Below are 14,111 nucleotides of genomic sequence, written 5' to 3' on the forward strand. Positions count from 1 at the left end.
ATTAGGCAAGAACGCTTAGCATCACGGATGACGGCCTTAACATTACATAAGCGAGCATGAGTCTCAATTGACAAGCTTAACTTGGACCAGAAACTTCAAGAACCCAATCCCCTCCGTCAAGATCTTTCAAGGATCTTTATTCTTCATACGTGGCAGCGCACAGTTGAGTCGTACTACGAGCCACCGTATCTCATCCTTCAAGACAACATTTCTCAGGCTACTAATACAGAGAAACTGCAGTGCATTCTACGTAGTGCAGCCAGATCGCAATAGGCATTCATGGTTCGTACTTCACAGGCGACTACCTTCTCATCTTCTGCCTACTTCGACGATCGGGGGCCGCACGGTACTGCTCAGCCGATTACCGAACATGTCAATGTAAGTTACTTTCTTGATTAATGAATTATCTTCCTTAGAGATGAATAAAAGCCACATTCTCGTCCTATAGTTTCATATTTTTTCCCTAAAGGCGTCGGTGAACATCATTATGGGGTATGCGTCATCTCGTTTATATCGCTAGGCTTGACTCTCACCAAGCACTGCTAGGAACGTCATCCGATGAAACCACACAGACTGACCTTGACCAATGCCCTGGTCATGGGCTATGGTCTTGACAAGCAAATACATCACATATATAATCCCCGTCCAGCTACTCAAGCTGAATTGGAGATGTACCACGACCACGACTACATTGACTTTCTTTCACGGTGCGGAATTTATACTACCTTGTTGATAGTTCACCTTATGGCATTATATAGCGTGACGCCAAATAACCAGAACGAAATGCGGCATCTCATTGACACGTTCAACTGTGTTGAAGACTGCCCAATATTTTCTGAAATGTATGATTTTTGTCGTATGTATGCTGGAGCTTCCCTTGCAGGCGCAAGGAAGCTTACGGCAGGTGCTTGTGATACTGCAATTAATTGGTCGGGTGGGCTTCACCATGCCAAGCGTGGAGAAGCGAGTGGTTTCTGCTATGTCAACGATATTGTTCTGGCAATCCTTGAACTTCTGAGGTGAGCGGTTGTTTCACTAGGTGATACCTAAACTTGACTCCGAGTTGTACAGATATCATCCCAGAGTCCTCTACATAGATATCGACATCCATCACGGGGACGGTGTAGAGCTCGCGTTTTTACCATTCGAATCGTGTTATGACGGTATCCTTCCACAAATACACCGGCGATTTCTTCCCTGGGACGGGTAAACTCGACGATAACGGTACAAGCTTGGGCAAGCACTTTTGCCTGAATGTGCCTTTACAAGACGGGATCGATGATGATATGTACTTGACAATATTCAAAACTGTCATTGAAGATACCGTCACGGCTTTCCGCCCGACATCTATTGTCTTGCAGTGCGGCGCAGACTCGTTAGGATGTGACCGACTTGGGGCATTTAATCTATCCATCGCAGCTCATGGCGAATGCGTGAACTTTGTCAGGAAGTTCAATGTACCACTGCTTGTATTAGGAGGAGGCGGCTACACCATAAAAAATGTCAGCCGCTGTTGGACATATGAAACTGCCGTTCTTGTCGGGGCGACAATACCTGATGAGCTTCCAGCTACAGTTTATGATCCATTCTTTCGCGACTCGCAGTGGAAGCTTCATCCACCCCTCACAGGACGCGTCGAGAACCAAAACTCCCCTGCATCATTGCAACGAATAACTATTAGCATTCGGAATAAACTGCGGTATTTGCAGGGTGCACCAAGTGTAGCCATGCAAGAAATACCGCCTGACCTGGAGGGTTGGCTTGCCGACGAAGAACGTAAACAGGAGGAAATCGATGAAGAGCGGGGAACTGTGCTCGCAGGAGAACGAAGAAGCGACCGGTCAATGGCGCGTAATGAGTTCTTTGAAGGGGACAACGATGTGGACCAGGACGAGGGCCCTGTATCTGTGAAGAGAACCGTCAGCTCAAGAAAGCCCCGTGCGTCAGGAAAGCGGGCACGGGGAAAGGCAAGAGGGAGACCGAGTGCCAGTGCAAAAGAGGACGGGGAGGAGATAGAAGAAGTGCCGGTCGCGGCACCCCCTCGCTCTACGAAGTCAAGGAGAACGGCGAAACCCCGAGCCCGAGCCCGCGCAAAACCGGTAGAAAAAGATAAAGACGTTCCGGATGCAGATTTCGAAGTTGCTGCCGATGCAGAGACTGACGCACCGACTCCAGTGGATTTGGAGATTGATATATCGTGAAGCTGCAACGCTCGCCGTTCCGTTCACTTCGGAATCTAGATGTTCGATGCGTTTGTGAAACGCTGATTGGTATACCTATCATTGCTTCCTTCTCTTGATATGGTCCGCGATACCTCTTCTCAATGGCGTTTTTATGTATAGTATAGCTGTACATTTGGTCGGAGGCATCAGGTGCCTTAGCTACTCGCGCACCTGTCACTGCCATGCCTCCGCGTGTTGAATTGACCATCTTGATTCTGCACTAGCCGCGTGATCGAAGAACATAGGTTTCATCAATTGTGCTTAGTCATCCGATGTACCACGGGTACCAGTAGTAGTACTACTACTACTGTAAGGAATATTCAAGTAAGCCCCTCTTTGAAATAGAGCTACTATCCCACATATGGTCTCTGACCGAAGGACAATAAATAAAACTTGCATTGGGTGCCATCATGATGGTCAGACTGTTACTGGCCCACATGGTCATTGATGAAAAGACTGATCATCTTGACTCTGAACTGCAGGCTCCATAATCGGAGAACACAGTTTTCATGATTTCATCATTCAAGGTCAACATTCAGAATATAAATTTTCCCATCGGCTTCGTCCGAGTCAATCAAAGATTCAAGATGCATCAGGCTGAAGGAATGTATCTCATCACACAGCACAGTTGTTGATCACATCTGTTTGTCAAGTGTTGGTACTGCATTCTGGTGAATAATCTCCGGGTGTGACTTAGATTCCCTCATCAAAAATCGGACATAAAGAGGGTAACATGATCAGCTTGATGTACAAACACACTCCTGCAAGTGACTTATCATGAATGCTTCAAGTATCGCTGCAGAGTTCCAGCAGCTTGAACAATATGTGGTGTATGACACCATTGTCCGTCGACTTGGAGGTGAGATTCAACAGTTGGACCAGGTGCCACGAAGATGTTCAAATGTTTACTTCTATTTGTTCAGTCTCTGCTGCTATGCTGTACATATGGGACTTCGGTGCGCAAAAAAGACTGCATAATTTTCAACAGTCTGATAAATTTACAATCTTATCAAGTTCTGACATTTCATGATGAAGTACTGGATTTATTTTCAAACAAAGCTACAACTTACATTTTTGACCAGGTCAATATTCTATGGGTAGGCTCAAGTCAATTCTGTCCAAGTCCGAATCATAACACAGCCACCACTTTATGTTAGGGAACGAAGTGGACAACATCTAGGATTTTGTTCTTCATTGTATGTGGTTCAATTCAAGTTATAATCTCCCTGATATCATTTTTTTTTTCAGAATCGATATTTTGGACTTGCTACAATCATTGCCTCGACCTTCTGTCAGTTCTCTGTGTGTCTTCATTGGTACTAGCATTGACTCACTTCTTCGCAGTTGATGTCCATACAAATCCGGTCGCTGCTATGTAAGTCCCTCGTGTTGTTGCATTAACCATTAATCTTATTAGTGACTACCAGATGTACATATTTCCCTGCTAGCATATCTGTTCACCAGTAACCCTTATTTATTACTAGGTCATGCATTCACAAATTTCGACATTGTTGGTGAGTAGGATGCCAAGCCTCTAGTACTACCAGTCTGTTTACTTAATTTTTAAAATACAGGACTTCTCCTCGTTTCGAACATTGAAAGTGGGTGATCTCCCTTTCCAAATTCCAAAACTTACCCTTTTCTTGATAGTCATTCTTCTTCGAAGGCTTTTTGCTCTCTATGACTACAGTATGAAGTTCATGTTCAGAGAGCTGCTCCAGACTCTGAGAGCTGACCTGACTGCACAGAAAGAGTGATCGTGATTCCCATGGTGGCATTATATATCATATACGCCTGCAGTACGATGGGAATAGCTATTGCAATGAGCATATATGCTCAAGGTAATGATAGGCTGTCTAGATGCACTTAGCTCAAACTAACACCTTTACCTAGAAAACGAGTATGTGCTCTTCGGTGTTTGTGAAACACCGATTCCAAGCTGGTTCATTCCGTTCTGGTGAGGGGTGGGATACCTTTAAATCATCAAAATTACTCACCTGGCATGATAGGACTCCAATCATGGCCTTCGACTTTGTGATCATGGTACTCGCTGGCTTCAAATCTGTACAGCATTACCGCCATGTTCCCAATAAAAATTGGTCTGGTGCTCGGTTCATGAAGACTTTGGCACGAGACTCTTTCATTTACTTTGCATGGTGAGCATTGGGATATTCATATTTACATGCCGAAAATAATCTCGTACCTAGCAATTTCTTTAACTACTTGGCCATCACATTCGTATTTCATCTCGCACCACCCGAGTTCTTCCAGCTAGGAGCAAGCTGGACAATTGTGATACCTCCGATAGCTGCCAACCACCTGCTCATTAATATGGAGCAATCTCGTTTCAAAGACACCAACTCCGCTACAAACTCAAGCACCAGTGAGGACTCTGAGTCCTCAAAGGAAATAGAGTTGACACAACGTTGTGTTCGGAACATCGCACCGCTCGCTGTTGCATAATTAAAGAAGTGATACACGGTTTTGCACAATATGTAGGGTCTTGAGTTTGCCATACGAAGATGTTTCTGTTGTACATTAACTTGAGGGTTTTCTGTTATGGTTCAAGTTATTCTTGTGTTTTACCGGTCGAATACGCTCAGAATAGTTCGAAGAAACATGCATATGTAGGATATATCTCCGCAGCAATATCATTACGGACTGGTGACACAACCTATGCAAGCGTTCAATGAACGTGGTTGCTCAAGCTTCAAGCTTCATCGCCATGTTCCAGAAACCTTTCTCCAACCGCGTACACCGTTCCCAAGCATCTTGCCAATCTGCGAACCTGACAAGTGAAGGTGCGTCCGCTGCTGCACGGTTTTCGAGCGTCTCTGAAAAGTTGCATGGAGTCAGTCGTGTGCAGCAAAAACGTTCGTTGCATCCTCACCTAGTCCGGCTTTCACTGCCTTTTGATAGACGTCGCCTGAATAATCCTCCATCCACTTGAGGTATGGATTCCCCTCCCATTGAACCCACGAGTCGGGCGCCCGAGCCTCTTCCTTGAGCCACAAGCCAATTTCTCCGTAACCAAGCAGGCAGGCGGCAAGGGCGACGACGAGTTTCATAGAATCGCCTAACAGCCATACCTTCAGCAAGTAAATGGTAATAAAATAGGCCACCGACCCTGCATTCCAGTGTCAATGAGGAAAGCCCCGTAAGCTGTCAGGGCGGGAGACTCGGAGGTGTTAATCAGTTCGTTCTCTGTGATACCCCACTCAGCACAATAACCCATGTGCATCGAGCTCTCCTGAACTATACTGAAAACCACATCGATAGCTGCCGATATGGGTGCATAGGCATGTGACTTGGCTGCAAGGAGTCTGGAAGAGACGTTAACTATGGAAGCGGGGATGATCCAACTACTTACGCATACGCCCGAGCATAATATTTGAGATAAAGATAATCTTGTCTTTTTGAGGCAATCAGAACGTTCTCTCTTGTTTGTCAACAAAGTACTCACTTGATAAAGTGAATGAAGTTTTCCTTCGGAAGGGTACCCTTGCCCAGTAGTACCACGAACTCGTGTTGAATATACTCTTTCCAAATTACCCTTGTGCTCCGTATAAGAGAACTTGTGAGTGGGTATGGGTTCGTCTTGGTTCGCCTACATTCAAAGTAATTAGTTCATTGTCATGTGTTTTATAGTAGTCACGTACGGCGAGACGAGACGTGGAGTGATTGAATGGATATGGTTCAGAGGGCCAAAGCCACTCCCGATCGGAATAGCGGTCTCAATTCCAATATGGGTGTAAGCAGCCGCAAGCCTTACAGCTTCACTTACTGTATGATTCATCGGGATAAGTGAAAAAGAAAAACAGTCAAAAGAGGGTCACAAACACGGTGTACCCCTCGCAAGCTGACAGACCAACGCAGCACTCAGCGTACAACCAGTGCCATGGGTACTTGTTGATTGTAGTCTAGTCCTAACAAACATGGTGATGTGGTTGTCAGATGCGCAAAGCACATCTACTACGAGTGAGTCTAAGTGCTGTTCTTTCATTCCATGAATCCGGAGGATATTCAAGTTCTCGTCCAGAAGATCGTCTCGAATCACCTGCGTGTCGTCCGATGAAACATTCGCAAGATCTTCTAGCGAAACGACGCAATGACCGCCCTTCAAGAGCACAGCTTGAGGGCCAAGTGTCCTCAACCGTCGAGCAGCATTGACCATGTCTTGTAAGTTTGCGATACGAGACGGGAAATTGCGCTGTTTAAGAAGGAGTTCCGCTTCTGCTTTATTTGGAGTTAGGAGGTCCGAAATGGGGAAGAGTTCGTCTATAAGGGTGTCCACGGCATCTGGGTGCAAGAGGGCATGACCGGAGGTAGAGACACAGACGGGATCGCAAACTAAAGGGATGTGCCCCTTGGCATCAAAGCGCTCCTTGAGTATCTGCGCGACTGCCTTTGTGTTCTCGGTATCAAAAAGCATACCAGTCTTGATCACCTTGACGTCAATGTCGTCCAGGACAGAGTTTATCTATGGGAAAGGCTTGAGCCAAATCGGGGACAGCATACCATGTAATCAATTACACACCTGCTGCTTCACGAAGTCAGGAGGAACTCCGTACACCGCTTGTACGCCAGTGGTGTTCTGAGCAGTCAGGGCAGTAGTCACGCTTGCACCGTAGCATCCGTGAACAGTGAATGTTTTCAAGTCTGCCTTCAGTCAAAGAGTCTTGGATTTCCGTAGAGAAGGTAGCACAAATGCGCACTTGTATGCCTGCTCCTCCGCTGGAATCACTTCCCGCAATTGTCAGGACTGGCGGACTTTCCAGCGTCATGATCCTTCTGGTGTGTGTGTACCGTAGTAGAAGGGCTGCTCAGCCCACATCGACATTTTTAAAAGGTCCGCAGCGCTGCCGAGAGCATGCCGAGTCCCGACGTAACCACGACCTGTGTTGTGAATTCAAGCATGGTGCACACTACAACTAACACAGGCTGAACTTCAAGCACATCTCGCAGGGTAGGCTCAGCTCCTCATGGGGCTCTCGGCTGTGCTGTATGATGATGATGATGATGATGACGACGATGACCTCGATGAGGATTATCTGTCTGATTCTGATACATTGCTCATGGCAGCTTTCAGATATCGATCCCTTGCAGTGTCTATCACTGGCACTGTAGAAATGGTTCACGAGGGCCATACAATCGGATGCCTCGGTGCAAAGATTTCCTTTCATACTGATTGCACAAGTCTCGATCGTGAATTTCAACACTATTTTCGGTGTGTAGTGTAGTCTTATGGGAGGCGCTGGGAGTACTACTTGGAGTTGGTGAGTCGAATAACTGCGAACGTGCAAGCCAGTAATGGTTTAAGTTAGTCTGATCATTACGAACGAGCTACACTTACAGCAAGGAGTGCACTCGCCTTTCGATGATCAACCGAACGGAGTGGGCGTGGGTACTGGGATGGCCGGGTGCCTGCCGAACGTTAAAGGTTAAGCGATGACAATTTGAACTCAGCCGGGTATGATTGGGCAATCACGTTGTTTATTTCTAAAGCCTTTGCCAAACAATTGGAACAATCCAAAAGAGGCGAACACCTTCTCATCGTCACGGTTTGGTCATTGTGGTCCATAGCATAACATACATAAAGACTCGGGAACAAGCATCTTCCTTCTATTTGGTTCTCAAACAGGAGACCAACCCGCGGTCCGTCACTGCTATCAAAAACATGTCATCTCTAGAACCAGCGCAAATAGCATCTAAAGCCTCAAAAAACAAAATCAAAGAGACTTCAAAGAAAAAGTCAAAATCGCAGCCAGTCACTGTCACCGATAATGGCAAAAACGAAGGAGAAAACCCACATTGGGCTTACAAACCTCCGCCTGGTTCTAAATTATTGGACCATGCATTCGAAACCGAGACTTTCGACTGGGACTCCGTTCAGAAGGATGATGATCTAGAAATATGGCTAATACGTGTTCCAGACTCAGTAAGCGTCCGTCAGAATGCATGATTAGTAGCTTTATGATATGCTTGCTATAGGTCAAACCCCAACATCTTGACGGACTGGAGATTGATGCGCCCTCGTCCTCACGGAGCGATCAGGTCGGTAGCTTGTCGCGGAAGAGCGCTGTCTATGATATATGGTCGATGGGCGACGATGATACGGATTTCGCTAGAGCAGAGGAACTGAGAGGACTGTCGTGTTTACTTCCCAGAAAGAAAAAAAGGGGCAAGCTGTACATAGGTGGGTGATTTGTTGTGTGAAGTTATACGAATGATTTCTGAGCGTCCCATGCTTAGCGCCAAAAGAGATTGCACGTCATCTTGTTGTTTCAGCCCAGCCATCAAGAGCGAGCCCTCCGGAGCACCCATCCATTCTACACCAAAATCCTCCTCGCCCCTCATATCCAAAAGAATTACTCAAGCATCATTTCGTGCCATACGGAGCCAAGCCCCCAATAAATAGTGACCATGCGAGTATGGATACTGACGGCCAAGCACAGGGCGGTGATGCTGGCTCTAGTTTTGGAGGGTCACCCCGCACGACAAAAGAGTTTATGGTAAAGGAGTTGAAGAGCAGGAAACGTAAAGTTGAGGGAGAGACGCCTCGTAAGATAACGGTTAAAAAACCCAAAATAACGAAGTATGTAGGGTGAATACTGAGGCTGTGATCACGTCTTAGGTGTAATGCTTCTGGATAGTACAGGAGTAATTAAACGCGCATGTAATGTGGAAAGGCAGTGTACAAGAAACTGTGTAATCCACGGGGAGAATAGGATAGATTACGATAGGCAAAGTTCTACTGTCTCCTATGTCATCCAACATCCATCTCATCTCCATTTCCCTGAGTAGTCCGTTGATCTGATGCAGTACTATGAGGATGTAACGACCGAGCCAGATCGTGGCGGATAGCGTCTTCAAGCCCTTCATAAATGCTTCGTCGCGGAAGGTCCCATATTCGGCCAGGACACTCCCTCTCCTTCTCGTCAAAAATCTCCCCGACGCTTGCTACCCACTGCCGCCGGGTCTCCACGAGTTGCTGCAACTGTTCTGGCACTACGAGATGAAGATCATCATCCGGACCAAGTCCAAGTGCTGCAGGTGAAGGTTTAGGCGCGCTGGCACCAGAAGTGGTCCCGTTCACGCTCCCGTTAACCTCTGATATTTTCTTTTTCTTTTTATTCAGCTTCGGTTCATCCTTCTTCTGGACTTTCGAGTAGGAGCTCGTTATGCTTTTATCAAGGGCGGAACGGAGGTCCAGATATTCCTGATAACCGAGCCGATCACGAGCAATAGCAGCAAGACGTTCTTTCCTGGCCTTGTTCATGGCCACCACGGTCCGTAATTGACGCTGGGCATGCCTGAGAGCTGTCGCAATTGGGTCGTCGACTTTCGTCGAAAAATCGGGCTACAACAGGGCTATGAGTGAAACACCCGTCATAAAACCAGTAAGCATACTCACCGGCTCATGGAGTAATCCATGGAACCGCATCGTATCCTGAACCCTCTCCTCCAAATCAACTACATTGACTTTCTCCCGCTTCGCAGCTGCAGCACCAGTTCCGCCCGGTCTGCCCTCCATAGCGTCCTCAGCAGCCTTGACACCCTTCCACACTGTCGAATCTGGCATTGGCAAAAGGGCACTCATTAATCGCTCTGTCAAGGGCCCGTGACTGCGCTCCTCCGTCAACAGGTCTGCCTCCATCAGGGTCGATGGGTCCCATTTCGGTGCTGACGTCGAGCTCTCACCCAATCGACCAGACGAAAACCCAGGCAATGGCCCACCATACATGGCCATATCGGCATCATCCCATACTTCCAAATAATGCCTGCCCAGTTTCGGTATCACATAAGGCTCAACTTCATCCGCAGTAAATTCAAGAAAACCAACGTCCTCCTCTTTAATCCCTCGTATCCAAGGCTCAATGCTTGAGTAGAAGGTATTGACGAGAGTTTGCGCTGGCGGTTTGAGCTTACTGAAATCTTCGGTGACATCCGTTGCATTACTGGGACCGGCAACGGGTGGAGGGGGTATCGGAGGACGGGTGGGTAGTAGTACTGTGGAGGGTGGAAGTGTGAAGTCGGGTGTGAATGAAGACTAGGACGCCAATGAAACGATAGAGTGCAAGAGAATGCAGATCAAATACCTTGACGTGATTTGCCACAAATCCTAGTGATTTCGACGTTTTGAGAGGGACACTGAGAGAAGGGCCCGGCAAGGTTTTCACAGCGCGGCCGGAATCTGTACGAAGAATCTGAATCACGGTCTCTATGGATGGTCTCTGTAGATTACCCTGGTCGAGGTCACTATCTTCATCTCGTTTACGTTTCTTCTTTTTTTTCTTGATGTCATCCGGTATTCTAACGGAAGTTTGGAGAAATGATGAGACTATGCATCCGGAACTTCGGCTTTGAACTTACGATCTTCGAGGGTCCAGTGATGCCCTAGAAGAGGGAGGGAAGGAAGAAACCGGTATCGAGGGTGCTCGAGCCCTTACAGAGCCATTGACAGAGGAAGAAAGATCGTGTTCGTCCCCATCTAAAGCTGGGGTGACTGCAATATCGTCATTGTGGCGAGACCGTGGCAGATTGGGAGTGTTCGTGAAGTAATAACATGAGCATGGCATCCATCAGATCGAACGGGATACCACGAGAATTTGACGTCCGGTATATGTACAGATTTGGGGGATTTTTCAACCGTCGATTGAGTAGTGATAAAATGTGGACCGGGGAAGAGAGATTAAGATTCATGAGCCAAAATTCAAACCAAGACAGATAAAACAAAAAACATACAAGGGCGTTCACGCTTCACTTTCTCTACCGCCTTTGCCTTGCCTTTCTCTCTCTCCTTGATTCGCCTCATAGATTCCTCGATAGTCCTCAAGTCTTCTCCGGCCCTCTTGGCCCGTTCCAATGACTTCTGCCGAAGAAATCTAAGCTCTGCCTGCAGCGTTTCAAGTTCATCTGTCGGGGGGACAGTCTCCGAAGGACTCTTGAAGAGGGGAGACCGCGTCGGAATAGGTGAAGGATAGTGAAGCAGTTTGGACGACATAGTAGCGCTTCCGACGAGTTCGGTAGCTACTAGGCACGTCAGGATTTGGCAACCAAAACCACAGGACAAAGCCAGTGACCGGTTACTGCAGTCTCGCGCGTAACCGATGCAGAGCAGAAGATACTCTGTGTGCCAGATTAGTGACGAGCAACTAGGTGAGAACCAGACCTTGCTAAGGTTTAACGCTGACACCTTCAATACCAAGCGTTTTGTCGTTGTTTACATAATCTCTTTTCCCACGTGATCCACAATCGTCACTTTCAGCACAAGCCTAAGTGACCACAGTTGCTTGACCACACAAGTTCTTTTTCTGGATTGACTGGGACTCGCTAGAGCACATAAACCATGCAAGAGGACCCAGGCAATGAAACAGAGTCATTTCTGCAACACGTCGATGGCAAAGACGGCGACAACATGGAATTAGACACCTTACAAGACATTCTGGTCACACCCCGGGCAAGCTATAGGACTGGCCGAATATGACTTGCGGGACTTTGACGACGATGCAGAGCATCTAAGTGATGGTAGTGCTGCTCTATTGGGCTCAGGTGGAAGAACCAGGGGGAACGAACGGATACTGTCTGGCACAGGAAGGGTCTGGTCTCAAGTTGGCAGCATTGTTGTCGAAGTACGTGGATAGAACTCGCAAAGCAGAAATCCCTCTGATTGCTTAAAAAGTGTGCACCCACGCTTCTTATGACTACCATAAGCCTCCTATTCACCGGGGAACTCCTTGACCGTGTGTCAGTGAGTACGGTGGTGACGTCTAAGGTCTCGATTTGATGTGCTTGTAGCGTTGGCGGGCAATGCGCACCATTGATGAACTTATAATGATCGTTCCTGTTGTCTTGAATCTCAAAGGCAATTTAGAGATGAATCTTTCTGCTAGAATGGGAACTGCGGCCAATATGGGCGAGCTAGACGACAGGAGCGCACAACGCAAGATCGTGGGTGGTAATCTGGCACTCTTACAAGTGCAAGCTACTGTCGTCGCATTTGTTGCAGCTTGTGTCGCAATGCTTCTCGGTCTTTTCGTCCCGCAGCTATATTCGGGCCCTGTAGACCCTTTTCCACAGAACAGCACCCTATTGCTGACTGCTAGGGTGCCTCGGCCGCCACCGCCTCTAGGTGGGAAACCGAAGTCCGGTTTGATAGAGTATGTGCGGTTTTCATATCGAGCGCGTGTTAGTTAATCTCATGACAGATTCACGATGGTGGCCTCTTCAACTATGATGTCCGCATGTCTGGCAAGCATTTCCCTCGGTTCCTTCATGTGTTTTCTGGTTATCATGTGCCGACGGTTTGGGCGTGACCCAGGAAAGTGATGCTGGGCTTGTATTTACATGTACGCTAAAATTCTTCCACTTTCAGATAATATTACGCCCCCAATAGCATCGTGTCTCGGAGACTTGGTCACACTCAGCCTTCTTGGTGTCATTTCCTCCATACTGATCAACGTCGTCAATACTCCCATTCCTCTCATTTGTGTCGCACTCACTATTCTCTCCGCCACGTTTTGCGTGTTCCTGGTGAGGCGTAACAGTAGTGTCAAGGATCTGATCTACCAGGGCTGGATTCCACTCTTTGGTGCAATGGTAATTTCTTGCGCCACTGGTATTGTACTTGATATGTTTGCCTCTCGTTATAAAGGATTCCCTCTTCTTGCTATCGTTATTAGTGGTGAGTGTGGCGAATCTTACTGCCTATATTGTTATAACGCAGGAGAACAGGGCTTCCTGGCAGCGTTGGATCTATATTTGTCTCCCGACTCTCGACTGCTCTTCATGCAGCATCTGCAAACGCGTCCCTGCACAAAAACGAACCTTCCCCAAAACTTGTCATGGTCACGTTGACCGTCATCACAATTCCCATAGAGATTTTGTTCCTCTTTACTCTACACGCATTCGGGTGGTTAAAATTACCTATCATATTTGCGATATTATCAGTATTATTCTTTTGTTGTGCAGTGAGTTTCAGGTCCGCCCTGCCCTGATGTTTACTGAAGTACACTACAGGTCTGCACCTCATTAGTTGTAGCTCGGTTGTTGACCAATTTTTTGTGGTCCAAAGACCTTGACCCCGATACATACGCTCTACCCATCCACTCTGCCCTGATGGATCTGGTAGGGCAATTACTCCTTGTATTGTGCTTCGAGATCGTCTCGCTTTTGGGTACGAATTTGTAAATCCCATTATTGCAAATACTACACAAAGCTGTGATAAATACTTTGTGTTTGCTGTCGTACAGCGGTCTGAGTAGTGGTAGCGAGAACAAAAGGAAATGTTTGCTTTATTGAAGCAAATAGCTTTTAGGTGGAAGCCCTGATAGCGCCCCCAACCTGTGCAACAGAGAGCCGAGATGAGCTGCAATTCCCATGGCAGTAGGGGTGAGAGGGACGCAGCAAAGTGACCTCGGATCCTAGATTGTAGAAGCTGCAGAGCGACGCCTCAAGGTGAGGAAAGTGGCATTGGAAAGAAGAGGTAGCAGCTTAAAGGCATCCACGTGAGCAAAGGCAATGGGGGGGATAAGGCAAAAAGACCAATATGCCGGGCGGCCTACTCCACATCAAGTTGACTGAGTAGACAGTTCCCTCCCTTTATCAGGTTCCCTGCCAAGATGGGAGAGAAACCCGACAAGAGTTTGCAACGGCAAAAGCAGATTACTCCCGCTCTGTAGTAGATCTATGCCAGTGAGCACCCCCTTTGCGTTACTTCAACCGTTGAAATAACACAAAGACCGTACGCAAACAGGCGTGAACGAGGCTCATATATGTGCATGAAAAAGCGAAGAGGGATAAAGGAAGATGGAGTCCATATATATAGCTAGAAAAACGGTACCAAATTCAAATCCAATGCATAGGAGGACATGGCCAGTTGTCCCAGCG

The 14,111-nt window shown here is 47.3% G+C and overlaps 6 protein-coding genes across 6 annotated transcripts; 4 read left to right on the forward strand and 2 right to left on the reverse strand.

The window, feature by feature from the left end:
• Positions 1-75: 75 nt before the first annotated feature.
• Positions 76-2,441, forward strand: DFJ58DRAFT_784177 (uncharacterized protein). Its single transcript, XM_041389943.1, has 5 exons — positions 76-378; positions 430-492; positions 547-707; positions 759-1,019; positions 1,130-2,441. The coding sequence occupies exons 1-5, from the start codon at positions 280-282 to the stop codon at positions 2,199-2,201; spliced, it is 1,656 nt and encodes a 551-aa protein (XP_041244624.1). The 5' UTR covers positions 76-279; the 3' UTR covers positions 2,202-2,441.
• A 558-nt stretch (positions 2,442-2,999) lies between these two features.
• DFJ58DRAFT_840769 (uncharacterized protein) lies at positions 3,000-4,685 on the forward strand (the record flags this gene model as incomplete). Its single annotated transcript, XM_041392641.1, has 13 exons — positions 3,000-3,081; positions 3,146-3,178; positions 3,237-3,319; positions 3,380-3,418; positions 3,471-3,524; positions 3,567-3,597; positions 3,707-3,736; positions 3,797-3,823; positions 3,873-3,975; positions 4,023-4,063; positions 4,116-4,179; positions 4,232-4,378; positions 4,430-4,685. The coding sequence occupies 13 exons, from the start codon at positions 3,000-3,002 to the stop codon at positions 4,683-4,685; spliced, it is 990 nt and encodes a 329-aa protein (XP_041244625.1).
• Positions 4,686-4,831: 146 nt separating this feature from the next.
• DFJ58DRAFT_336975 (Phosphomethylpyrimidine kinase-domain-containing protein) lies at positions 4,832-7,029 on the reverse strand. Its single transcript, XM_041379917.1, has 9 exons — positions 6,938-7,029; positions 6,760-6,885; positions 6,063-6,702; positions 5,882-6,005; positions 5,686-5,829; positions 5,593-5,634; positions 5,349-5,545; positions 5,113-5,298; positions 4,832-5,056 (listed from the first exon to the last, which is right to left on the reverse strand). The coding sequence occupies exons 1-9, from the start codon at positions 7,004-7,006 to the stop codon at positions 4,926-4,928; spliced, it is 1,659 nt and encodes a 552-aa protein (XP_041244626.1). The 5' UTR covers positions 7,007-7,029; the 3' UTR covers positions 4,832-4,925.
• A 114-nt stretch (positions 7,030-7,143) lies between these two features.
• Positions 7,144-8,830, forward strand: DFJ58DRAFT_913599 (uncharacterized protein; the record flags this gene model as incomplete). Its single annotated transcript, XM_041395335.1, has 7 exons — positions 7,144-7,449; positions 7,474-7,498; positions 7,578-7,662; positions 7,689-7,783; positions 7,822-8,160; positions 8,214-8,418; positions 8,475-8,830. The coding sequence occupies exons 1-7, from the start codon at positions 7,205-7,207 to the stop codon at positions 8,828-8,830; spliced, it is 1,350 nt and encodes a 449-aa protein (XP_041244627.1). The 5' UTR covers positions 7,144-7,204.
• Positions 8,831-8,909: 79 nt separating this feature from the next.
• DFJ58DRAFT_337038 (histone acetyltransferases subunit 3-domain-containing protein) lies at positions 8,910-11,394 on the reverse strand. Its single transcript, XM_041379918.1, has 5 exons — positions 10,968-11,394; positions 10,596-10,728; positions 10,322-10,535; positions 9,637-10,272; positions 8,910-9,582 (listed from the first exon to the last, which is right to left on the reverse strand). Exons 1-5 carry the CDS (start codon positions 11,224-11,226, stop codon positions 8,989-8,991), a joined length of 1,836 nt encoding a protein of 611 aa, XP_041244628.1. The 5' UTR covers positions 11,227-11,394; the 3' UTR covers positions 8,910-8,988.
• Positions 11,395-11,904: 510 nt separating this feature from the next.
• On the forward strand, positions 11,905-13,444 carry DFJ58DRAFT_784193 (uncharacterized protein). The gene is made up of 5 exons (XM_041389944.1): positions 11,905-12,382; positions 12,431-12,540; positions 12,595-12,906; positions 12,957-13,192; positions 13,242-13,444. The coding sequence occupies exons 1-5, from the start codon at positions 12,033-12,035 to the stop codon at positions 13,410-13,412; spliced, it is 1,179 nt and encodes a 392-aa protein (XP_041244629.1). The 5' UTR covers positions 11,905-12,032; the 3' UTR covers positions 13,413-13,444.
• The last annotated feature ends 667 nt before the right edge of the window (positions 13,445-14,111 follow it).

This window comes from Suillus subalutaceus, assembly GCF_016647625.1.
Source record: "Suillus subalutaceus strain FC151 chromosome Unknown DFJ58scaffold_43, whole genome shotgun sequence".
In the NCBI taxonomy this organism is placed as follows: Eukaryota; Fungi; Basidiomycota; class Agaricomycetes; order Boletales; family Suillaceae; genus Suillus; species Suillus subalutaceus.